We start from the raw sequence: 20,640 nt of genomic DNA, 5'->3' as shown, positions 1-20,640 counted from the left end.
ATGCCAGACTCATCCGACGAGTCGGGCCCTGATGGCGTCGGCCTCATGCAAAATGATGCATCCGACCGGGAGTCCTCAGACAGCGAATCAGGGACAGAAGCCGGCGACGCCCCCGGCCAGGGCTTTCTCGACGTCGAAGCCTCAGAAGAGGGGAATAGCGACTCTGACGACTCATCAGAGTCGGACTCAGAAGATGCATCTATCCTCGGTGAATACCGCCGCAAGGCTCCACGGGTGTTCTTTCCCGAATTTCGCAGACTTCCCATCGAGCTTCGTCATCGCATTTGGCAGTACTTTTGTCCAGATCTCGACCCATCGCCACGCGTCTTCTCCTTCCAGGTGCTGCCGAATCCACGGCAAGACACTATTTGGGAAAGCACGACCTTGGAGAACCAGATTGCAGCGGTAGATGCCATGTTGCGCGTTCATCACGAGTCTCGAGACATTGCACTCAAGGCATTTCCAGACACCCTGGCGATTAGGGAGGGTCGGCGCATCGTTCGGTTTAACAAAGAACGAGACGTCGTTCACCTCAATGGCGTCAAGCGCGTTTGGGACCACAACCTCAAGGTCCCTGGCTTCTCTGAGAACATCATGAACATGGCCATGGATGGATCTAACCTGGACGCCAATGAACTACGGCTTCTTCTGGCCTTTCCTAACCTCAAGAACCTATTCGATTTCCAGTGGCATAACGACAGGCGCATACCGCACAGGTTGAGGTGGTGTGCATCGGATCTGATTCACAACTACGAGATCCAGCAATTACGAAGAAATGTGGACATTGGCGAGGATCTTCATTTCGTGTACTGCTGGCCAGATCTCACGCAGCCGCAGAATCGCGAATTCGCATTGAAGAAGAATCTATCCAAGGATGAGATATGGATTGATCTCTTCACAGAATTGTTCGACATGGTGGAGGAGGGCTCCCTTCACCTGAAATCGGGTGAAGCTGAGCGGCTAGAAGAAGTCAGTTATTGGCCTATGCAGTGCTTTGGCTGGGATGCAGCAGACCGATTCGACGCTTTTCGGGCAAAACACGGGGTTGCTGATGGAGACAAACCCGCTGCCGACGGTTCGGAAGACGACAAGGAAGAGGAATCAGGGGACGACTCAGAAGAAGATTCGGACGACTCCTCGGACCAGAACGAGTATGAAAGCGAGGGAATCGACGACGGAAGCATTCACGAGGAGTCCGTCGATGAAGACGAGGACGATTTGCTTATCGACACGCAACAAGCAAGCGATGATGAAGAAGGTGGCGGAGGTGTGTCAGACTACGGCGGTTTCTCTCCTCTTGCAGATGAGGACAGCACGCTCTTCGATGGCAACGGCCCTAGAAACCCCACAGCTCACTGGTCCAGCCCCGAGCCGGAATCAGGAGAAGACAACCAGCCCCACGGAGGAAGGAGGAGACGACAAATTGCATCGTTTGACGAGGACGAAGAATCAGGGGAGGAGGAAGAAGCAGAGGACTCAGGCCGCAGCACAAGTCGACGTGGTCCAGTGGTTATTTCCGACGATGAAGATGAAGGGGATGAGGAGCAGCCTTCTCAGCCTACGAGTCGCCGGGGCCGCGTTGTTCTATCAGATGACGAGGACGATGATGAAGAGGAAGCGGTGGAGAAACCTGCAAAGCCTACCGGTCGTCGTGCACGAGTCCTTCCCTCAGACGACGATGACGAAGACGACGATGAAGGTGGGGCTGATATTGCCAACAAGGAGGCACGGGAAGCATCAGACGCGGAGAACGAAGAAGAGAGCGCGAAGAAACCTCTATCTCTAGCTGAAAAGCTCGCTCGCAACCGCCGCGACAATCCGGTATCCGAAGACGAGGAAGAGTCTGGAGAGGAGAGCTCCGAGGAGGAGGAGGAAGCACAGCCCAAGACGATGTCTCTCGCGCAGAAGCTCATGACGCATCGCAGACGGAATCCGATTGCCTCCGAGTCAGAGGACGAACCCGAGGGCAGTATCGTCGGCAGCGAAGATGATGACCTCGAAGATGAGGAGGATGAGGATGATGAAGACGACGAGAATGGCATGTTTATGAACCTGGCGGATGAGGGCGAATCTGGGGATGAGGAAGGGGACGAGGATGAATACTAGGGTTGGACCTCAGTGGGAGGTCCACGGTTACGGTGTATAACATTACGATTTTTCTCCCTCGGTCTCGGGGGATGGAATTGGGGCTTAGAGGATCTCATACGTACTCGCCGTCCATTTAGGAATATGGTCAGGTGGCCAGGACAGCATTGGAATCTGACACAATGGGTTGAAGTTTTCAACTCGAGTGAACAACGAGATCTTGCCCATGATTTGCACAGTATTGTTCCGTCCCATTCGTGAGCTTGTTTCACTCCCCAGCCGCTACTGGGCCTGTTATCAACAGCTTCCCGCGGCCCACTACAGCCTCGTGAAGGACAAGCAGCATTGTTATTCTGGGGCGAACAGGCATTGGCGTCTAGCGAACCGAGGTCACAGACACGCCAATTTGTTCAGCCTCACCCACGCGTGATATACATGCCGTTGTCAGTCACTATTATATGGAATTGAACTTGTAGAAAAACCGTAAGAAATAGAGTTCCCCTACTCTTCATTTTTTATGAATCTCCGTTTTCCTCTCGGCATTTACAAAATCTCTTTTACTTATCACCCGAGAAGGGCGTCACAAGAGACGAGACACGAATGATGAAGCAATACACAACCAGCACCGTCACGACGAGAGTAGTGCTCGGGTTCGAATTCGATCAACTGGGCTCGCCTCTAATCAATATTCGGAAACATCGTTTTGTACGAAGAATTTGACCTCCTCTTTAATGACGGATCTTATAGCACCGCCAGAATGAGCTTCGATCCAACTCTTATAATCAAGGCATCATTGTTGTACTGGAATGTATTCATATCTCATAACTCATAAGAGGTATCCAAACTAAAAGTAAGCAGTGGTATCACCAAACCCAAACGCCTCATCAAACCATCGGACTACTCTCATCATCCATCTCTCACTGGTACCAGCCCTCTCATCTACTTCTGCCTCCCCGTAACAGCTCCAACAGCCAACGTCTCAATCCGCCCGGAATACAACTTCATGACATGGCAGACCGGATCCCCCCAAACCACACCCCTCAGCTCCTCATCAGTCACAGTCTGCGCAACAACACCCTCGTCCAACCTTTCCGCCACTGTCTTCCGGTCCCGCGGCCTCGCCTTCGGGTCTCCGCTCCGCAGCACCACAATCCTGCCCGGCGAGCTCAGCGTTCCCGGCGGGAGACGCCACACCGGCTTGCCGCTCCCCTCCCTCTTCCTCTTCTCCCGGTCCCTCTCCAACTCCCTACCAGCCGCATGCGGAACCAGCGACATCTTACTCTCCTTATTCCTCAGCGACATCTTACTTGCCTTGGCAGCCAACGACCTCCCCTTCTTCTCTCCTCCAGACTCACCACCACCGCCCCCCGAAGAACACGAACCCGAAGTAGACGGCGCCGAGCTGGCATACAACTCCAACAAACTCTTCACATACGCCTTATCCGCCCTCGCAATCGGATCCCCCTCATTCACAAACGTCAAGAACAAACTCTTCCGCAGCTCCGCCCTCTCAGGCCTCCTCAACGGCAACAAACTCACAGGCGGCGTCCCAAAGGTAACGCAATGCACCCTCTTAAAACACCCCGTCAACGCATTCAACTCGCTCCCGGCCCGGGGCGACGTAGACAACATATGCGCATACAACAAACTCGCCACCGCGCCGCCCGCAGAATGCCCCGTAATCAACAGACTGTACGCCGCCCGCCCCGGGTCCTCCTCGAGCAACTGCCGCAGCCGCGCCGCGACGGGCTTCACCATCTTGCGCGCCACCGCCAAAAACCCGGCGTGGCACGAGTTCCCCGCGTCGTCGAGGAAGCCATCGGGGGATGCCGGGGCGGTGTTGAGGTTGACGGCCCAGTCCATGAAGGTGGCGGAGCCGCGGATCGCGAAGACGATGGTGTTCATGTGGTCCATGGGGACGGACTTGATGACCATTGCTTTCGTGCCGGTTTTCCAGTCTGCCGAGACGTGGGCGTCGCGCTCGGCGCCTTTGGGGTGGTCGTAGACGCGTTCTGCGTATTGGGCGGCCATGCAGAGGAGGGGCCAGGTGGGCATGTATCTAGGATGTGTCAGTTCGTCTCCTCTCGTGAATCTTGAGTGATTTTAAGGACTTTTGTGCACTCACAGTCTCAGGGGCGGGAGGTTCATGGGCAGCTTCGAGTTGGCGTATAACTCGACTTTGGCAAAGTAACCCCCCGACACCACACACGTCGCCACAGCCGCAGACTGGCCCTTTGAACCGGAGGAAGAAGTTTCTTTACTCTTCTTCCGCTGCCCGCTCTTCTCGCCTCTCCCTCCGCTTCCGCCGCTCCTCTTCCCATCTCCCGACGGAGTGGTCTGCTGCACCGCGCCGCTCCCACCACCGCCATTCTGGTACGTGAACAAGGCCTTCTCGTTACCCACCATCCGGTCCCGATCAATTAGGGTCATAACATCGTTGAAACACCCCGCAATCTGGTCGACGCACGCAGCGGTGGAGTTGATGAGTTGTGTGGCGTGCGGGTGGAAGTTTGGCTCCTCGAGGAAGTTGGGGGACGTGAAGTCCTTGGCGATGGTCACCACGGAGCCGGTGAACTTGTCCAGGCCGATGGGGTGTCCGGTCGCAGTTGTCGTCGTCGGTGGTCCGGTTGCGCCTGGCGGCGCAGGGAGGGCGAGGTGTGACGGTGGTGGGTGTAGGTAGTAGTGCTGGTTCACCACGATGGGTTGTTGTTGCTGAGGGTATTGCTGTGACCAGCCTTGAGGGCGATGAGGCTGCTGCTGTTGATGAGGATGCCGTGGTTGTGGATGACGATACGGAGGCGGGGGATGTTGGTATTGTCCCTGGCTACTCGGCTGAGGCTGCCAGTACGGCGGCGTCTGCGTCGTGGAGGTAGCATATGTTGAAGATTGTTGCGTAGGTGGATGTGGCGGTGCGTGATATTGGGAAGGGTTTATGTTTTGGTGGTGGTTATTCACCGGCATCGGTTTGACTGGCTCGGGGCCATGCTTGACGGCCTTTTTGCGGTCAAACCAGCCCATTGTGAAAGGAGCATTCAGGATACTTCAAAGTAGTCTCTGATATCCTCGTTTGTCGTTCTGCCTTTTGGGTGCTGCTGGACTGAAATCCGCGAATGGGATCTTCCCGTCTGCCCAGATTCGCGATCCTTGGCGTAGGCGTTGTTAAACTTTCTACCGGCAGCCAGTCTTCGAATAGTGCGGGAGCCAAGTCTAGCGCTCTGCACAAGAGTGGATTGGCAGGAACCAGGAAACAGGAAGGGAATTGTTCTTCTGTATTGCTTGGCTGGCTTAATAGGATTGAGTTCTCCCAGGCACAAGGAAACTCGTCGCCAAGAAACAATGAAGCGGTCTGGCTGGAGAACAGGTTCGTGTATGACAGGCGGGGAACACAGGAACAAGAAGTAAGGCGTCCCGGTTATCCTGTGTACCCAAGCGTTCGGTGTCGAGCGGGATCCTGCTTTTTCCCTCTCCGCCTTTTCGATGCTCGTTTTGCCTCGGTGTGTTTGAGCAAATGGGGATAATCACAAGTCAAAGCTGGAGTCGAGTGACCTTGCGCAGCTGAACCCCGTCTCCAGAGAGAGCCGGTAAGTTGCGGACAAAGTGAGAAACCTTGTCTTCCAACCTGGGTACCTAGACGAACAGGCGATAAAGTATGACGCGATATCTCCAGTCCTCCTTTAGTCGCTACTGAATTAGAAACGCCTGCGCCTGCTCTTTGGTAAAGCAGAGTGACACGAACTGTCCCGGCGTTTACTACTGCGTGTGGCTATCGCTGTGGTCGGGGGCGGGCACTGGAATGCAATCCGTCGGTGCGATTTCGGTGGCGATCTGGCCGTGGCCGAGACGGTGGCTTAGACGGCCGCGGGGAGGGGGCCGGCAGAAACGGGATGAGAGGTGGAAGGGATAACCCTTCGCGAACAGTACAGCTGAGGAAGAAGATGATATCAATCCTCCTGGAGTATATAGCAAACTCCGGACGAAGAATCGTCGGCCGCACACGATAAGCACAGACAAATGCAAAGAAATGGAAGACCAAGTGAAAGAGAGAAACGCGGATATCCTCCGCTTCTTCTATTCATGTGACACACCATCAATGGGCGCCAGTTGAGCAAATCAAATCGTAAAAAAAGTCATGTGTCTCCTCTTAGAGCCCTCCTCTTCGCCCTCCTCACCGACCACCGCTCACCTTTCCCGCCCCTAGATCGCGCCAGGTCCGAGAATCCCATGTCGAAGAGGGTGGCTCTAAATGGCACCCTTAACCATTCTATCGTCTTTAATCATCATCTACTTCAACCACTCCAACCATACAAACCACACCCAAAGAATACAGACTAAACAGTGAACCACCATCATCAACACGGGCACTACCCATATCCCCCCTCCCAAACTGTCCCAAACGGCGTCTCCCTCCCTTGTATAGCTTGGATAGCCATGAGTTCAACCCCCGTCTATCCAACCTGATTCGTCACCACTCAACCAGTCCGCGCTCTCCCGTACAAGGGGACCTGCACACCAAGCGCAGCAACCCCTCCATGCCCTCCCACCCCATCGCCAATGGGTGCGATGCAAGTTCGAGCCCAGCCCAGGGTCCAATACTACATTATGGAACTATGGGCACTATGGCGAGTAAACTAACAGCCCTGACTCCGTCCTCGCATAGGCGATTACAGCCTACAGGCGCCTCCTCTACACGCCTGTGGGACTCGCCCGTTACACCTTGATTGGGAGAGGGCCAAAGCTCCCCTATGCATTTCAAACACAGCCCTCTCGGATGTCTCTGTAGGGAGCGGCGGTATTGGAGATGCACATGCAACACTGGACAAATCATGAGCCTCTGGCGTTTTGAACAATCATGCTTAAGCTTTTCATACGTCGAAAGGAAGAAAAGCATAGAGAGCCACCGACCGAGACGAGAGCCTGCGTTCAGGACTAGCACATACAGATAGATACATGGGTGCTGTCTAGAGTTCACTCCCAACCACCCAGCTTTACAGACAGGTCCATGAACCGACCAATACTCGACAAGTCGCAAATCAGTTCCGAGGTATTTTCTTATTTATTTTCTTTTCCACTGCGTACATGCGCGTAGCCGCCCAGAAACGACGCTACCGCCTCTCAACCCCTCACTGCTCACAAACACCCTTGTATGCGTTCTCTGTTTCCGTTGGTCGTACGGGTCCGTAGAGTACCACCAAACGCGCACATGGGATGTTTTTTCTTGTCCATCGTGGATCGCGAGATAAATGCCCGGAAAAGTCTGTAGAGCATGTGATAGTGTATCAACAGGGGGAGAGGGATTGAACTTTGAAGCCGTGGATCGTCGTGACTCGTTGACTGTAAGTTTGACGGTGAGCCACCGTGACAACTTTCTCTCCCATCATGCATATTGATCATGTTGCCGTGAACCGAACAATTGATGACAATAGCCTTGGTGGGAGACGGGGGGGCAGTGAGCGTCAAGACTCATCCAGATGCGCACTTCCTTTTACACCCACCACCACAACCATCACATCCATCGACATTTATTCTGCATTTGTATGTTATGAAATTAGGATATTGAAGCCGTAATTTTTAAAACATTAATTGGTCACTATTCGTAGTCAGAGAAGTGGTAGGGAACAATGGCCGGATGTTTGGAGGAGGGGGGGGGGGGGGGGTTCTTTTCCCCAAGTCACCTACCTAGGGGGTGCTCCCGATCAAAACTTTGCTGTTCTACCTACACTGCGCAGGTGAATGAACGATCCATGCGTTTTCCTCGAACCAGGTACCTGGCATACGGTGAAGCAAATAGCTATGGTGAATCTACCGAAACATGAGTAACGCTCCAACACCTCATCAATCATTTACCAACACAAAACAAACTCATCTTAGACATGTGCAAACACGTATAAAACATCCCTCAAGAAGGAATGGCTCAACGTACAACAAGCTTTGGAGTTCGTGAACCCACCATTCTAGCCCATATAAAGCATCTCTCTGCTCTGGAGACCTGTGCGCCTTTACAAACCCAGCCAAAGGGTCAGGCCAAACACGCTGCCTCAACTGCTTCCCAACTGCCGAGAGAGGGGGGCAGGGAATCGATAACCCCCCCAAGCCAAGAGATTGGGACGAACGGGTGCGGGCAGACGAGCAATCCAGAAAACCCCAAGTATCCCAGAACCGAGCACCGGCACCGGCGCCGCGCCGCCGACGCCATTCCCGGCCATAGTTTCTAGGCACGCGGCAACCCGACGTGCCTGCAGCAATCCATAAACCTTGTTTTTCCCAATACATGTGGTTATCATATCTTATCGTCGACTACGGATAGCGCAAGGCAGGTAAGGTACTTAAGGTAACTTTAATAGGCATCTCATCATAAAGTCAGGTAGTCATGTCATCCTCACCATAGACATCACAAGGACCATGTCAAAAGACAGATAATCTAAACAAAGGCACAACTTTTTTCTTTAGTCTTCATGTCGCCAGACGAAATCGCTACGAATATGTAGTCCACCTATCCACAGACTAAACCTCGACATAAGCACAGCCCTCCAACTCAGAGGAGGGAAGACTAATGGCATGAGGACAAGGTCCACCAACAAGTGGTTGACTAGACAGCCCAGCAAGAAACTTGTCTCGACTCGAAAGACCCTTCGAAAGTTGACCACCAAAAAACAAGACACAATTCCCGATGAAAACAGACACATCTCAGACCGGACTTTGAGGATCCCGCATGCTTCCGCTGCCGCTAGCGCTTCCACTATGAACGCTGCTGCCGCCAGAGCCTGACCCAGCGCCGTCGCTCCGTTGACGTCGCGTGAAAGCAAACGTGACGGGCGTGCGCTGAGCCATGGGCTGCTGCGCAGGCGTGTTATGGAGCGACAAGAACTCGTCGTCGCCGTTGCTAGACTGCGTGAACCCAGACACATCGCTAAGCATCGAGGAGGAGCGGCCCCTAGCCTTGAGAGAGACAGTGCTCTGGTGCGTAGGCGGATAACCCCACACAGGCTGCATAGAGGACGCTGGCAGCGGCAACACAGAACCAGACGCGGTCATGGTGGATGTGGGCCACATAGACCCGGCAGGCATCACATACTGCGATGCGGCGGCGGACGGTGGTGTCCAGGCTGGCGCGGCGGGATTGTAGGCGGATGACGTGGTCTGAGGCTGGGCGGAATGACGTTCGGGAAGATCATAGGGCATCGCGGCAGTCGTGGCGTAGTTCATATGCTCATGGTATGCCTGGAGCTGCTGTAGCAAAGCGTTGACTTGCTCCTGCTTGTTCGCGTTGGCTGCCTTAATATCCGCAATGCTGCCCCGGAAGTTGTTCTCAATCGTCGATGTCTCCGCTTGCCAGGCGATGCGGGCCTGGCGCCTACGCTCGGCCTCGTCCAGCCCACGATTGTTAGCATCCGTGATTCTGCCCAGCTCGGTGTCCACTTTGGCGATGCGTGCTGCAATCTTGTTCCTCTTGGTCTGCGCGGCAGCCTGCTCGTCCTCCTTGGCCTTCACAGCCTTGGCGATGGCGGCCTTGTAGTCTTTGTATTCTTTGGAGGCGGTATCGAAGATGGCCTTTTCGGCAGCCCACTCCTTTTCCGTCTGTTTCTTACGCTCGTAGAATCCCTCAGGTGCTTTCTCAAACTCCTTGAGCTCTGCTTCGAGCTGGGCAATCTCCTTTTCGGATTGGGCTTTGTTGGTCTCTTGCTGGATAATCTTCTGCCTGTGCTTGTCGTCGTTGCCACCTGCGGTCTGGATCACATTGTCGAGTCTCTCGTTCTCTTTCCTTAGCGCGGCAATCTTGTTCTTCCACTCCTTGCGCAGCGTCTTCAGCCTAGACTTCTCCTCCGCCAGCCGCTCGTTGTTCGCGTTGATTGTGCTCTTCAGCGTCGTCGCGGGCGAGTCGGGGCGGAGAGACTGTGGCGTGCTGACGGGTGGGTTGACGGAGCCCTCTTGGTCCTTGTTGGGCGCAAAAGAGGTTCGGATGCTGGTGGAAAAGACGACTCGGTTCGTGCGTGTATCGACAAACTCGCAGACGTACTTGGATAGCGGCCGCAGTCCATAAATATCACCACACCAACGGTGTTGGCTGGATTGCTCGTCTTGGTCGTCGTCCTGGATGCGGAAGATACGTGTCGGCTGCCAGAAGGCGTTGTTTACTCGGACGTAGAAAGGTTTTGAAGTGTCGACTCCCGCCGGCCGCGAAACGTGCCCGTTCGGAGCAACGCTCGGGATGTCAGGAAAGTAGCTGGTGTTGAAGCAAACCTCATCGTGGCCAATATACGATATCCAAATCTGTTCGGCCTGACTGTCAAAGGGGGCATTCCCCAAGTTGTGAATGTCGGTGGCATTGGAACCGGCTGACTCGGAAGTAGCGTGCGATAATTCGTACTCCTTAACCATGACAATTTTGGTGCTCGCTAGGGCGGCCCACAACGGCTGCTGAAGACGCACCTGTGTGCTTTGTTTTCTCTTCTTTTTCGTAGATGATACTGTCGCATTTTGTTGGAAAGTCGTGTCGCTGTCTGGCGTAGCAAACCCCGTGTCGGCGGTCGTCTCGTTCGAGTACGACTTACCGGCCTCCGGGTCCGTTATGCTGTGTGTCGACGGACTTCCCTTTTCTCTTCTCAAATACCACTCTCTTATGTACCTCACTATGCCCTGCGTTAGAATATGTATGGCAAGCACGCTCTTGATCCACCCGTGCGGTCCTCTCTTATCGAAACCGCGCGTAAATGTTTCTAACGGATCGTCGGAGTCGGGGGAGAACCGCCAATTGGCTGGGAGGAACTTTGTTGCCCGGGTCCAGTGAAATCTTGAACCGCGCAGAAGATGCGAGCCTATGACCAGGAAGAAGCAGGTAGTGACGCTCCTTGACGCTCCCTCCCTCGTGTTGGATCCGCCACCCAAAGTGGCGGCGATGACGGGCTTTGCAAAGTCAAGGATGGCGAGCTGCATGGGCGGCCACAGAAAGAGCCACACGAGCAGTATAAAGACATCCATGCAGAGCACCGTAACGAGGGAGGGCATGGTGGAGTTGTAGTCAAAGATCTCGGCGAGATTGATGTTCATTCCAGAGCTCGTAGTAACAGGGGGCACAAAGGTGAGGAAGGTGAAGACCATGTAGATACCGGAGAGGGCGACGGGAGGGACCTGCATGAGCAGGATGAGGATGGCAAGGGTGTCGTAGAGAGGCAGTGCCCTCAGGACGGTAGCGGCGAACTCGATAGGGCCACCAGGGTCGCGATGGACGTCGGCGTTCTTGGTGGCGTTGACATCAATCTGGCGGTGGCTCGCGTCAGCAGCACCATTGCCCATGGCGGAGGAGAGCGAGTCGGACGAGGAAGTCTCGGAGCAACCGCCTAACGAGGGCCGCCTGGTAGCGGCATGGCCATTCCGGTGTTCAGGGGCCATGATGTTGCCGTTGTGGTCGGAAGCGGGCGCAGCGAGGTTCGGGGTCTTGAGGTGTCCGTTGGAAGTGCCGTTGGGCAAAGGCGAGGGGAGAGCCGGGGCAGCAGCATTCTGGTCAGAGGATGTCCCAGCTGAAGCGTCGAGGTTCGACTGGCTCTTCTTGTTGGCAACTCGCTTGGCGGGGCCTACAAGACCATTTTCGTGCCTGGTGTCGCGTTGGTTGGCGGCGCCTTGCTGTCGCTTCGCAGAGCTGGAAGCACGAGGCATGCGCTAGGAGGATATCTGCTGTCCGCCGACCCGGGAGCCCTTTCAGAGGCAGGTCGGGGGGCGCCAGCAGCACGACTTGAACTGGTCTGGATGCTGGAGGAGGGGGAGAGGCGAGGGAGCGATATCCCGCCCTCGAGAGCGATCGGGACAAATGTGGCGTGGGCGAGGTCGAAGATGACGGAGGGAGAGAGAGAGAAAGAGAGAAAGGCGACTATGCACTCGACGCAAAGGAGAGCGCAAAGACGTAGATATTCGGAGGATTGCCGTGGGGCCTCATGCGTCGTGGCTCACGGCAGCAGGTCGGAAGAGGAGGGGAACCGAAGGAGGGTGGGTAGGTGGGTGGTTGAGGTTCCAGAGAGGCGGGACGGTGATAATGATGGTTGAGTTGTTGTTTTTTCCGAACCTTGGAACGGGGGGGAGGTTTGTGTGGTGGTGGTAAAGTAAAGTGTTGCCCAGATTACTCGCGTCGGGAAAGGTTCGGTAGGTGGGTTGAAAGAGCAGCGATGCAAAGTACCTAGGTGGTGCTCACGTCCTGTACTGTGTAGGTAGGCACGTACTGCGTAGGGAAGGAAAGGTACCGATGGAAGGAAACAGGGGGCTACTTGGGAAGAGGAAAAAACCAAGGCAAAGCCGCAATATAGTGTGGAAGGCGCTGTGGTGCTCGGGTACCTTCCAAGTTTATTCGTAGCCTTGGGTAAGCCCACAAGACACTTCGGTACCTTGGTCACTTAGGTAAGGTACCGGGGGACAGACAGACAAAGAAGGACCTGACCTGACCTGAGTTGGCAAGGGCGGCACGAGTTCGGGTAAGAGCCGAGAAATGGGGATGAACTGAGGCGTCAAAGAATTAAAAGTCAGTGGAAGAAAGCCCTCTCTTTCCTCCCCCATTCATCTCCGTGTACTCCGTATTTGTAAGGTGACTGTATTTCCGAGTAAGATAGTATGCCCGCCCGTACAATTACAGCAGCAACACATCCAATTTGTTGTCCGTGAAGAGGAATTTGTGGTGTGTTGGTCTCTTTTACTTTATTTTTTATTCCTAGGTTTTGAGCACTCCCCTTCCCCTCTGCAGCAGCCAGTCCCGGGACATCGAGCAGTGGTGTTAGGGGCAGAGCGCCTCGCTTCGAGTTTATTTTAAAAAAGACTGCGCGGGAACAGCACGAGAGCAGGGATGACGGATGGTGCGGGAAAGGATCCAGTCGCACTGTTTCGACTTGGGTGGGTGGACGGGTACGTATCTCCTTGTCGATACGTATCCGAGGACTGCTTTACATTTTTCACTTGGTATTTTTTTCTTGTGTTCCTTTCACTTTTCTCGCTGTTCCTCCCGGTCTGATGAGGTGTGGGGAGGTACTTTGGCTCAAGTCCCCTTCAAGTGGGGTCCTGACTAGATCAATCCGTCCTCAGGAGCTGTCCCATTGGTTTACGACCTCCAGTGTGGAGATAGGGTCCCTTCTTCCCTGACCCACTCACGACGCTTCTCCACCCTCTCCTCGACCCCCCGATCAGAATCAGAATCAGGATCTCGGATCTGGACCTGGGCAGTACTTGTGACTCGGTCAAATTATGTCTAGCTCAACGGGCAATTTCCTTTCATGCTCTTGTACATTGGGGTACCCCCGACCGAGGCAAGCCGCAGTTGCCAGCGCCGGGATGGATCATGGAGGCCGATTCAAGGTTGCTGATGGGATGAGATGCCGTTGGCGGTCACGCAGTTCTGCAGCCCTTTGGATTCTGGGGCCGCCGCCAAAAAAGTAAGATTACAGGGGGCCACCGGCGCTGAAGCTGCTAAACGAGCGCTGACTGAGTGCTGGATGACGAGTTCACGACATGCAGCATGCAGTGATGCACCCTCGGCCTGGCTTGATAAAGGCGTTGTTCGGACAGGGTGCAGAAGCTTTGTTGTTCATGATTTGTTGTTCGTGATGTGGATTGACTATGGAACGGGGCATTCGTATGGAAACGCATTCGCATACTGAGGTTACTTTACCTACCTACCATAAGAACGGTATGCAGGTAGGTAGGTAGTCGTAAACAGGGCTGGCCAAGCACGGGAGATGCAGCGCATTGCATAGCTGCTGCTCCAGCCTCCAGCTCCCAGGGCCTGGCACAGGATGGATCCCCAGACGGAACGGAAAACACGCAAGCAAGGCAAGAAATCGTGTCCTGCATTACCTGACATGGCGGCATCGTGCTGGGATATCAATGTAAGGTATTTCTATCCGTAGTCTTGTTCCATTATGCCTTCCGCCCCTTCCGTGCTTCACTGCTCACTGTTCAGACCAAGTATCGTATAAGTCGAGGAACCTGACGTAGGTACCTTAGACACAGGCAGGAGGGTAGGTTCCTTCCACTGAATACATAGAGAAGTTGAGAACCTAGGTAAGGGATAGACATTGAGTAGGTACCAAAGGCAAGGTACCTGGGCAGGCAGAGAAAAGGAAGGTATCGTGGTCGTGTGCCTTCTCAACTTCGTGCAAGTACCTACCTCAGGAGACTACCTTACCAATGTCAATTGCTTCCTTCCATACCTCATGTGCGGTGTGAGGTTGGGAAGGTGGTGCTCCCCTCCGTGCTGCGCGCCTCCTTCCCATAGAACAATCCTCATATCCCAACTCTAAATTCCCTTCTTCATTTTACTCTTCCCAAGTCGCCAGGTCTTCTCCCCAATCATTCCAAACATCAACCATCCCTTACACAGTATTCGTACGGATACCAGTGAACGATACATTTCTCTCTTCTTCGACATCCCCGTCATATTCAGCGCCCCTGACCACCACCCGCCACTACGAGCCTAGGTACGACAGCGCCGTCGCTGGACTCACTGGAACGTCCTTCTTCTTTCGTCCCTAGTTCGGTCACTCGTCGTCTTTTCTTCGTCCTGTCCGCGGCTTCTGTCATCGACCGTTGTCCATGCTGTCAATCCTCCGCAACACCCATCATCGCTGTTCGCATGACGACCCGGCTCAGCTGGAATCTTTGGGAACATACCTAGGGACGTAATGAAAGAAGAGACTGTATGATATCCGTACCGCCTGTGCCTGATCATTACACCTGACTCTGTCCCTCCCAGGCCGTTCATCGCTCCCGTTCACCGACCTTGAGGTACCACAATACATGCCCTTGAAGGCACTCACGCATCGACGCATAAATCAAGTAATAAGTAATGGCACTTACGTCGGATAGGCATGCCGCCAAAGCGATATTCAGAGCCAGCATCGGGGCTACTGCCAATGGCCCGGTTGAGCTGCGCTGAACGCCCATCCCGCACTCTCTACCACATGTGCCTGGTTTCTTTCCTCCAAAGCAAGCTATGCTGGTGCTCCGTACACAGCACTATCCACTAGTACCGACACACAGTCATTGTCAGGCCGGGCCTTATTGTCTGCAGGCTGTCTGGGCGGTGGACGATCTCTTCGTGCTCGTCATCCCACACGTCGACGCAACTTGGCCATCACGCAGTACTTAGCACCTTGGAACACGACACGATAGGATGGACCACCAGTGCGTGTACTACCTCCCGCCTTCCTTGTCACCTCGAGACTAGGCTCTCCCCGCTCTTGCAGACCACCCCCGCGCACTCAAAATTTCTTATCGCTTTCCCAGCGAGCCACGAGGACATCTCAAAGACAACCATCGCCTGTCCGCCCCGGCCGAAGCTCGACATCATTCACCAATCCTCGCTTGCCAGAGCCCGTTCCCCAGGCGCACACCGACGATCGTCAAAGTATGCTCCACATCACGCTACGCTATTCCGACGGAAATATATTCGCCTCAAGGGCTACCATTTCGGCCTCCCCCTTGAAGGGGCACGATGCCACCCACACATCCACGGTTCCGTCCACCACCAACCGCCAGCCGCACAACGTGCTTCCCGTTCTCTGGTGCTCACTGTGTGTTAAATGTACCTGTATAAGTCTCCTCCGACGCTCGGTGGCCTGACGTCCCACGATCACCATCTTGACGCCGACAATCGGGGCACAACTTCACAAGTCGAAACGCTCTTCGGTGAGGCACCAAGCACGAGGCACGAAAACGTGGGGACGAAACCAAAGAACCTGGCAAGACGAGAGTGCCTTGACCCCTTGGACCCCTCGCACAGTGAAAAGCATCACGGGCGGACGACAAATCCAGCGCTAGCCCTCCAGAGCGAGCGTAACCAAAATCACCAAACACCACCATCACCTCACGGGCCAGCATCCAATTTCAGGGCAGCCATGGATCAGGGCAACGATACCACCAAGCCAGAGGACAAGTCGACGGGACAGGAGCATCGTGGGTGGAGCTTGTGCTCGGCCGCGACTCGACGGCGGAAGACTGAGACTCGTATGCAGCAATGCATATTCGTCTCGTTATGTCTCGTGGTTGACAACGCACCATCACATTACACTCGCACTGCACTCTCACTTTGGCTCACATTCAGTAGTGCAATGATTTCTGCGGGACGTGCAGCATCTCATTGCCTTCATCCTGGCACGAATGGCAACAGACTTTTGGGAGGGCAGATTTCCCATGTCGATCATCAACTAGTCGAGGAATGTCGCATGCGTAGCTTTCTGGGCACTGCACCAACCACAGCATCGTTAAGGCGGCATTCGCTCGAGCCAATTCCTCCTCAGATCCAGCATGATGTGACATGACGGGGCCAGCTTGACACGCGGACAGCCTACAGAGTACTGTACGGGCACGTACCGGTACAGGCACAACGCTTTGCACGCGACTGACGAGTCTCAACAGCGACTGGCAATGACTACGAATACTGCTGATGGCTGGACACGGCTGTGGTCCGGAGATCCGCATCGCTGTTTTCGACCCCGTCGCAGGCCCTAGACAAAGTGGTCCTGTCCTCGCAGGCGCCCATGTCTTTGTCGCCTTTGCCCGGCTGTCGACGATCTCCTTTTGATTCGAAACATAACAAAGCCATTTCTGGAAATAACCTAGACAGTGCGCGTCGGCCATCCCTCCTCTCCGCTGCCAATCACCCTATGGTCTCTCCGAAAGAGCCGGCGAAGTAGTGAACGGCCGCCGACCGCTGACCGCTGACCGCTTCCGATGACTTAGTTGAGCCCCTCCATTGAGCCAACATCAAATCTACATCCGGCCTCAAATGAACCCGCGGGGTGGACGAGACGGGGTGGACGACGGGGTTGCAAAAGTGTCAACGGGGCATATCCGTACTATTATGGACAGGAGAGAGAATTTGGCAAATCTTACGGCGCTTCCACCTTTATCGATAATCAGCTTGCAGGGTCAAGCTTTTCTTGCCGCCATCTCCACCTGTTTAGCTAATTATCCTCCGATCGAGATGACAGGTATCCCACCTGGAAAAGGAGGAGGGACAAAATCGAAAGGAGCAAGACAGTGCGGCAATGCAACCACATCCTGGACCGTCGTCAGGCGTATTCAACCTGCTCGACAAGTCACGACAGAGATGATTGGAAAATACTACCTGTGATGGTTGTGAACCCCCACTTGGCCCCCCCAGGTCTTGAGCATAAACGGCGAGGAACAAGAGGGAGCTAGGCGCAGAGAGGTAAAGCAAGTCGATCGGCCTGTCGGCATTTGGCTGCTACCAGCGGCGCGCCTTGCTGCCAGATTGCCTCCCATGTCACAGCCGGTGCACTTCAAGTGGACTGCTGACTCGGGATGCCGTGGAGAGCAATTTGCAGTCGAATCACCTGATTCGTGGTGCCGTACAGAAATTCTTCAAAGAGTCAGTGACCAAGCGTGGGTTGCGGGTGTCCTCACCAGGACTTTGTATCACTATTAGTGCCTGACGATGGTAGGACTTTGAGGACGAGGGGAGAGTTGGAGGAAGAAGAAGAAGAAGCGATGTTACGGCACTTTTCCCACAGTCTCACTCATTCTCTGCCGCTGCAGCAGCCATACTTCACCATTGGATCTCGACTGCAGCGAGAGACTTGATGGGACAATGACCTCTCCAATCATGGATAGCGAGGAGATACGACTAGCACCCCGTCAACTGATCTAGCATCGAGACTTAAAAGCCCCGGGAATAAGCTTCAAGACGCCAGCCTTCCTGCAGCACAAGCTACGGCACGCCTCTCATGCAGCCCCAGGCCCCAAATCACCTCAACACGCAGCACTGCAGCACCACAGCAGCTCACCTCATTCACCACCGCAGCCTCCAGAGCTTACACTTGCAAAATCGCGGCTCCTCCCCCTCCATCTCGACGAGGGAAAAAGACTTGGCGGCCCATGATCCGGTCGCGAGCTGATTGGTGCCCTGCAGACCGTTATATTTCTGCGGCTGCTTAGCGGGGTCGACTTCCCTCTCGCCCATGTCCTTTCGCACTGTGGTGCTGACTCTGAAGGCGGTCTGCAGGCTGTGGCACCGCTCTGCCATCTGGTCGTATGGGTACGGATATACACAACGAGAATACCCATGTACGGATGCGTGAGGCGACACAACGTAATAGCGCAAGGGCGGCTCCGTGCGATGCGGATCTCCCGGTGGGCTCTCTGCGCCGCCCCTCTCGGAGCGAATTTGAATTTTCCAGCGGCGGACACTGGACGCGAGGCCAGCCGGTGCGCCGTATACGTGTGGAAAGATAATTTTGAGAAATTTTTCACGGAGCGAATTTCCACGGAGCCTCTGATGCTCTTTTCCAGAGCCTGTGCCGCCGAGAAGACTCCGTGACGCTACATGCGTATGGAGCAGGACGGACAGCGGTTATTGATGCCATGACATGGAGCCCAGTGGCACCATTGTCTTTGACAGTGAAGAGTCCTTTTCAGCCGTTCCAATCACTGGTCTCCAGGTCACATGTCAACCCGACCGCATCGATTCATTTTTACGCGCTCAACCCGTGCCAGCATTTCTGCAATGCATACACCAAGATGAGATTTGGCACATGATCAGGGGTTTTTAGGATCACGGCGTCGAGTAGTTGCGCGCTGTACCTTTCTGAGTCTCTATCTCAATGACTGGTATTTACCAGGGGCCAATGCTAGGGATATCTTCCGGCGGCGTGCTTTGTATCGTCTATTCGGCAGACACTTGAGTATCTCTTGCGTCGCCCGTAGGGTCGAATGGCCTCAAGCTCTCTTCAGCCATCAAGCTGTCGCCCGTTATCTTGTCTAGCGGAGGGGCACGCTCAAATGGCGGGGTCAATTTCCTCTACAAGAGGACCGCTTTCGCCTCGACTCGCCTATGACTGATCAAATTGAACCAAAGTCCATGCGTCTTCTCGCCTCGCTCGACTTACACGAGCGACTCTCGCTCTTTCCGTCTCGGGTTTCCGGCTCGACCACGGATTTTGCTCGCGTCTTTGGTCCGATGGCGATAGTACCCATTGCCGTGAGAAGTATTTGTGCACATGTCATACTCATATTTCGTTAGGGCGCGGCGCTGCCAAAGTCCTCCTTGGCGTCTGGTCTTCTCCATGTACCCAGTTCCAGGTTGTTAACCATTTTCGCGATATGTCTTGCATGTCCATCTGCGGCGTTTCGCTCCGCGTCGGTGCTGGTCAACTCAGCCACCCGCTTCAGTTCACGGCTGAGCCAGGGCAGCCCTTTTCTGTCATGAGTGCAGATCTTCAGATGCATGTTCAAGTCGGCTATTTTGGTGAAGTGCTTGTGTGAATAGATTACAACCTTTAAACGGAAGGTGGACTTTTCTTCGTAATCGTTTGACAGCAACCTTGTGTAGGCGCTGATAACTTGCGGCTCGTGCGAGAGTGTCTAGTAGGGAAGGCTCATCAGCACATGCATGCTTGAGGGACGAGGGGCTGGGGGCGCAAAAGAGACTGTGATGTTGTGGGCATACCGGAGAGGCGCGGGTTTGCGGTGGCGGTTTGTTTTGGCAGTGCATGGTTGTCAGTGTCTCGTTGCAGGCGTGGCTGTCGCGAAGACGCTCCCACTCTAATCTATCTTGAGGATCTGCCGTCTCGAGAACGCGGTCCAGAAAACGGGCGATTGACTGCTCAGCGACTTGGGTCAAGGTAGACGCTTGAGATATACCCTACGAGAGCAAACGGGAACAACAGTCAGTGGCGCTGTTGATACAAGTTGGTCACACAAGACCAAGATCGGGACCAGGACTGGCACTGGCACTGGCGCTGGCACTGCTTAGCGCAGACGGCGGATCAAAGACTCACCAGCCATGGACGATGACTCGGCTCGCCATCTCGCAGTCGGACAGTGTACGCCGAGTTCTTGGGGTCGTAGAAGCCCTGCGAGACTGCGTGGAGATTACGCCATTCGTCGTTGATGGTTCTCAGGAGACTGGCCGCGCGTTGGGTCTGGTCTGGGTCGCAGCCAAAGGCGAGGCATTTCCCGATGCGCTTGTAGAGTTCTCGCGGGCTGAGCGAGATTGTGTTTGCGAGTTGCGTGTTGTTAGAGTATAGGGGCCATTTGCGGCCGGCCTTTGGGGGAGCTTTGGCGGCTTTGGAGACGGCGGCGGCGGCGGGCTTTGCTTCGCGGGAGTATTCTGAGACTACGCGGGATAGCATTGACTGTTGGAGCCGCGTTGTTGTGGACCTCATTTTTGGGAGAGGCTTGCTCTGACGAGCGGGATGCGTGAGGTGTGTTGGGATCGAGGTCGGGGTCGGGAATCGGGAATCGGGAGTCGAGGTGCGACGTGCGAGGGTGATGGTATCAAGGTTAGGTTTCGGTGTCGCTTTTCTGTAGGTGCCGTGTCCTCCACCAGTTAGATGGCGACGTGAGGGATAAAAGAGGGTTGAGAGATGGCCGGCCTCGAACTCCCAATGTCCCGCGGGTTTCGAATGGCGAGGTTGAAGATGCGGCGCGGCGCAGTTCGGCCTCGTGGGTTGAGCTGGGGGAACGAACAGGTGGGATGAGGTTGAAAGTTCCAACCAATCATGAGAGCTGAGCTTGGTGGTGGGGATGGCACCTTGGGGGGGTGTCTTACATCATCTCGCC

General features: G+C 54.8%; 7 protein-coding genes across 7 annotated transcripts; 2 read left to right on the top strand and 5 right to left on the bottom strand.

The window, feature by feature from the left end:
• Nucleotides 1-2,106, top strand: CABS01_01016 (uncharacterized protein; the record flags this gene model as incomplete). The annotated part of the gene is made up of 1 exon (XM_060534396.1): nt 1-2,106. One exon carries the CDS (start codon nt 1-3, stop codon nt 2,104-2,106), a length of 2,106 nt encoding a protein of 701 aa, XP_060401474.1.
• A 918-nt stretch (nt 2,107-3,024) lies between these two features.
• On the bottom strand, nt 3,025-5,103 carry CABS01_01015 (vegetative cell wall protein gp1; the record flags this gene model as incomplete). Its single annotated transcript, XM_060534395.1, has 2 exons — nt 3,025-4,144; nt 4,211-5,103. The coding sequence occupies 2 exons, from the start codon at nt 5,101-5,103 to the stop codon at nt 3,025-3,027; spliced, it is 2,013 nt and encodes a 670-aa protein (XP_060401473.1).
• Nucleotides 5,104-8,101: 2,998 nt separating this feature from the next.
• Nucleotides 8,102-8,278, bottom strand: CABS01_01014 (uncharacterized protein; the record flags this gene model as incomplete). The annotated part of the gene is made up of 1 exon (XM_060534394.1): nt 8,102-8,278. The coding sequence occupies one exon, from the start codon at nt 8,276-8,278 to the stop codon at nt 8,102-8,104; it is 177 nt and encodes a 58-aa protein (XP_060401472.1).
• A 491-nt stretch (nt 8,279-8,769) lies between these two features.
• CABS01_01013 (ubiquitination network signaling protein) lies at nt 8,770-11,736 on the bottom strand (the record flags this gene model as incomplete). The annotated part of the gene is made up of 1 exon (XM_060534393.1): nt 8,770-11,736. The coding sequence occupies one exon, from the start codon at nt 11,734-11,736 to the stop codon at nt 8,770-8,772; it is 2,967 nt and encodes a 988-aa protein (XP_060401471.1).
• Nucleotides 11,737-15,638: 3,902 nt separating this feature from the next.
• CABS01_01012 (uncharacterized protein) lies at nt 15,639-16,376 on the top strand (the record flags this gene model as incomplete). The annotated part of the gene is made up of 1 exon (XM_060534392.1): nt 15,639-16,376. The coding sequence occupies one exon, from the start codon at nt 15,639-15,641 to the stop codon at nt 16,374-16,376; it is 738 nt and encodes a 245-aa protein (XP_060401470.1).
• A 1,493-nt stretch (nt 16,377-17,869) lies between these two features.
• CABS01_01011 (uncharacterized protein) lies at nt 17,870-19,053 on the bottom strand (the record flags this gene model as incomplete). The annotated part of the gene is made up of 2 exons (XM_060534391.1): nt 17,870-18,399; nt 18,966-19,053. 2 exons carry the CDS (start codon nt 19,051-19,053, stop codon nt 17,870-17,872), a joined length of 618 nt encoding a protein of 205 aa, XP_060401469.1.
• Nucleotides 19,054-19,095: 42 nt separating this feature from the next.
• Nucleotides 19,096-20,531, bottom strand: CABS01_01010 (uncharacterized protein; the record flags this gene model as incomplete). The annotated part of the gene is made up of 3 exons (XM_060534390.1): nt 19,096-19,440; nt 19,526-19,720; nt 19,857-20,531. Coding segments are annotated over 3 exons (1,215 nt in total), but the record flags the coding sequence as incomplete, so codon positions are not given.
• Between the last annotated feature and the right edge of the window lie 109 nt (nt 20,532-20,640).

Source organism: Colletotrichum abscissum, assembly GCF_030869225.1.
Source record: "Colletotrichum abscissum strain IMI 504890 chromosome Unknown Scaffold_2.1, whole genome shotgun sequence".
Classification (NCBI taxonomy): domain Eukaryota; kingdom Fungi; phylum Ascomycota; class Sordariomycetes; order Glomerellales; family Glomerellaceae; genus Colletotrichum; species Colletotrichum abscissum.
Note: the sequence above shows the minus strand (reverse complement) of the source record. Positions and strands in the feature narration are given on the sequence as shown.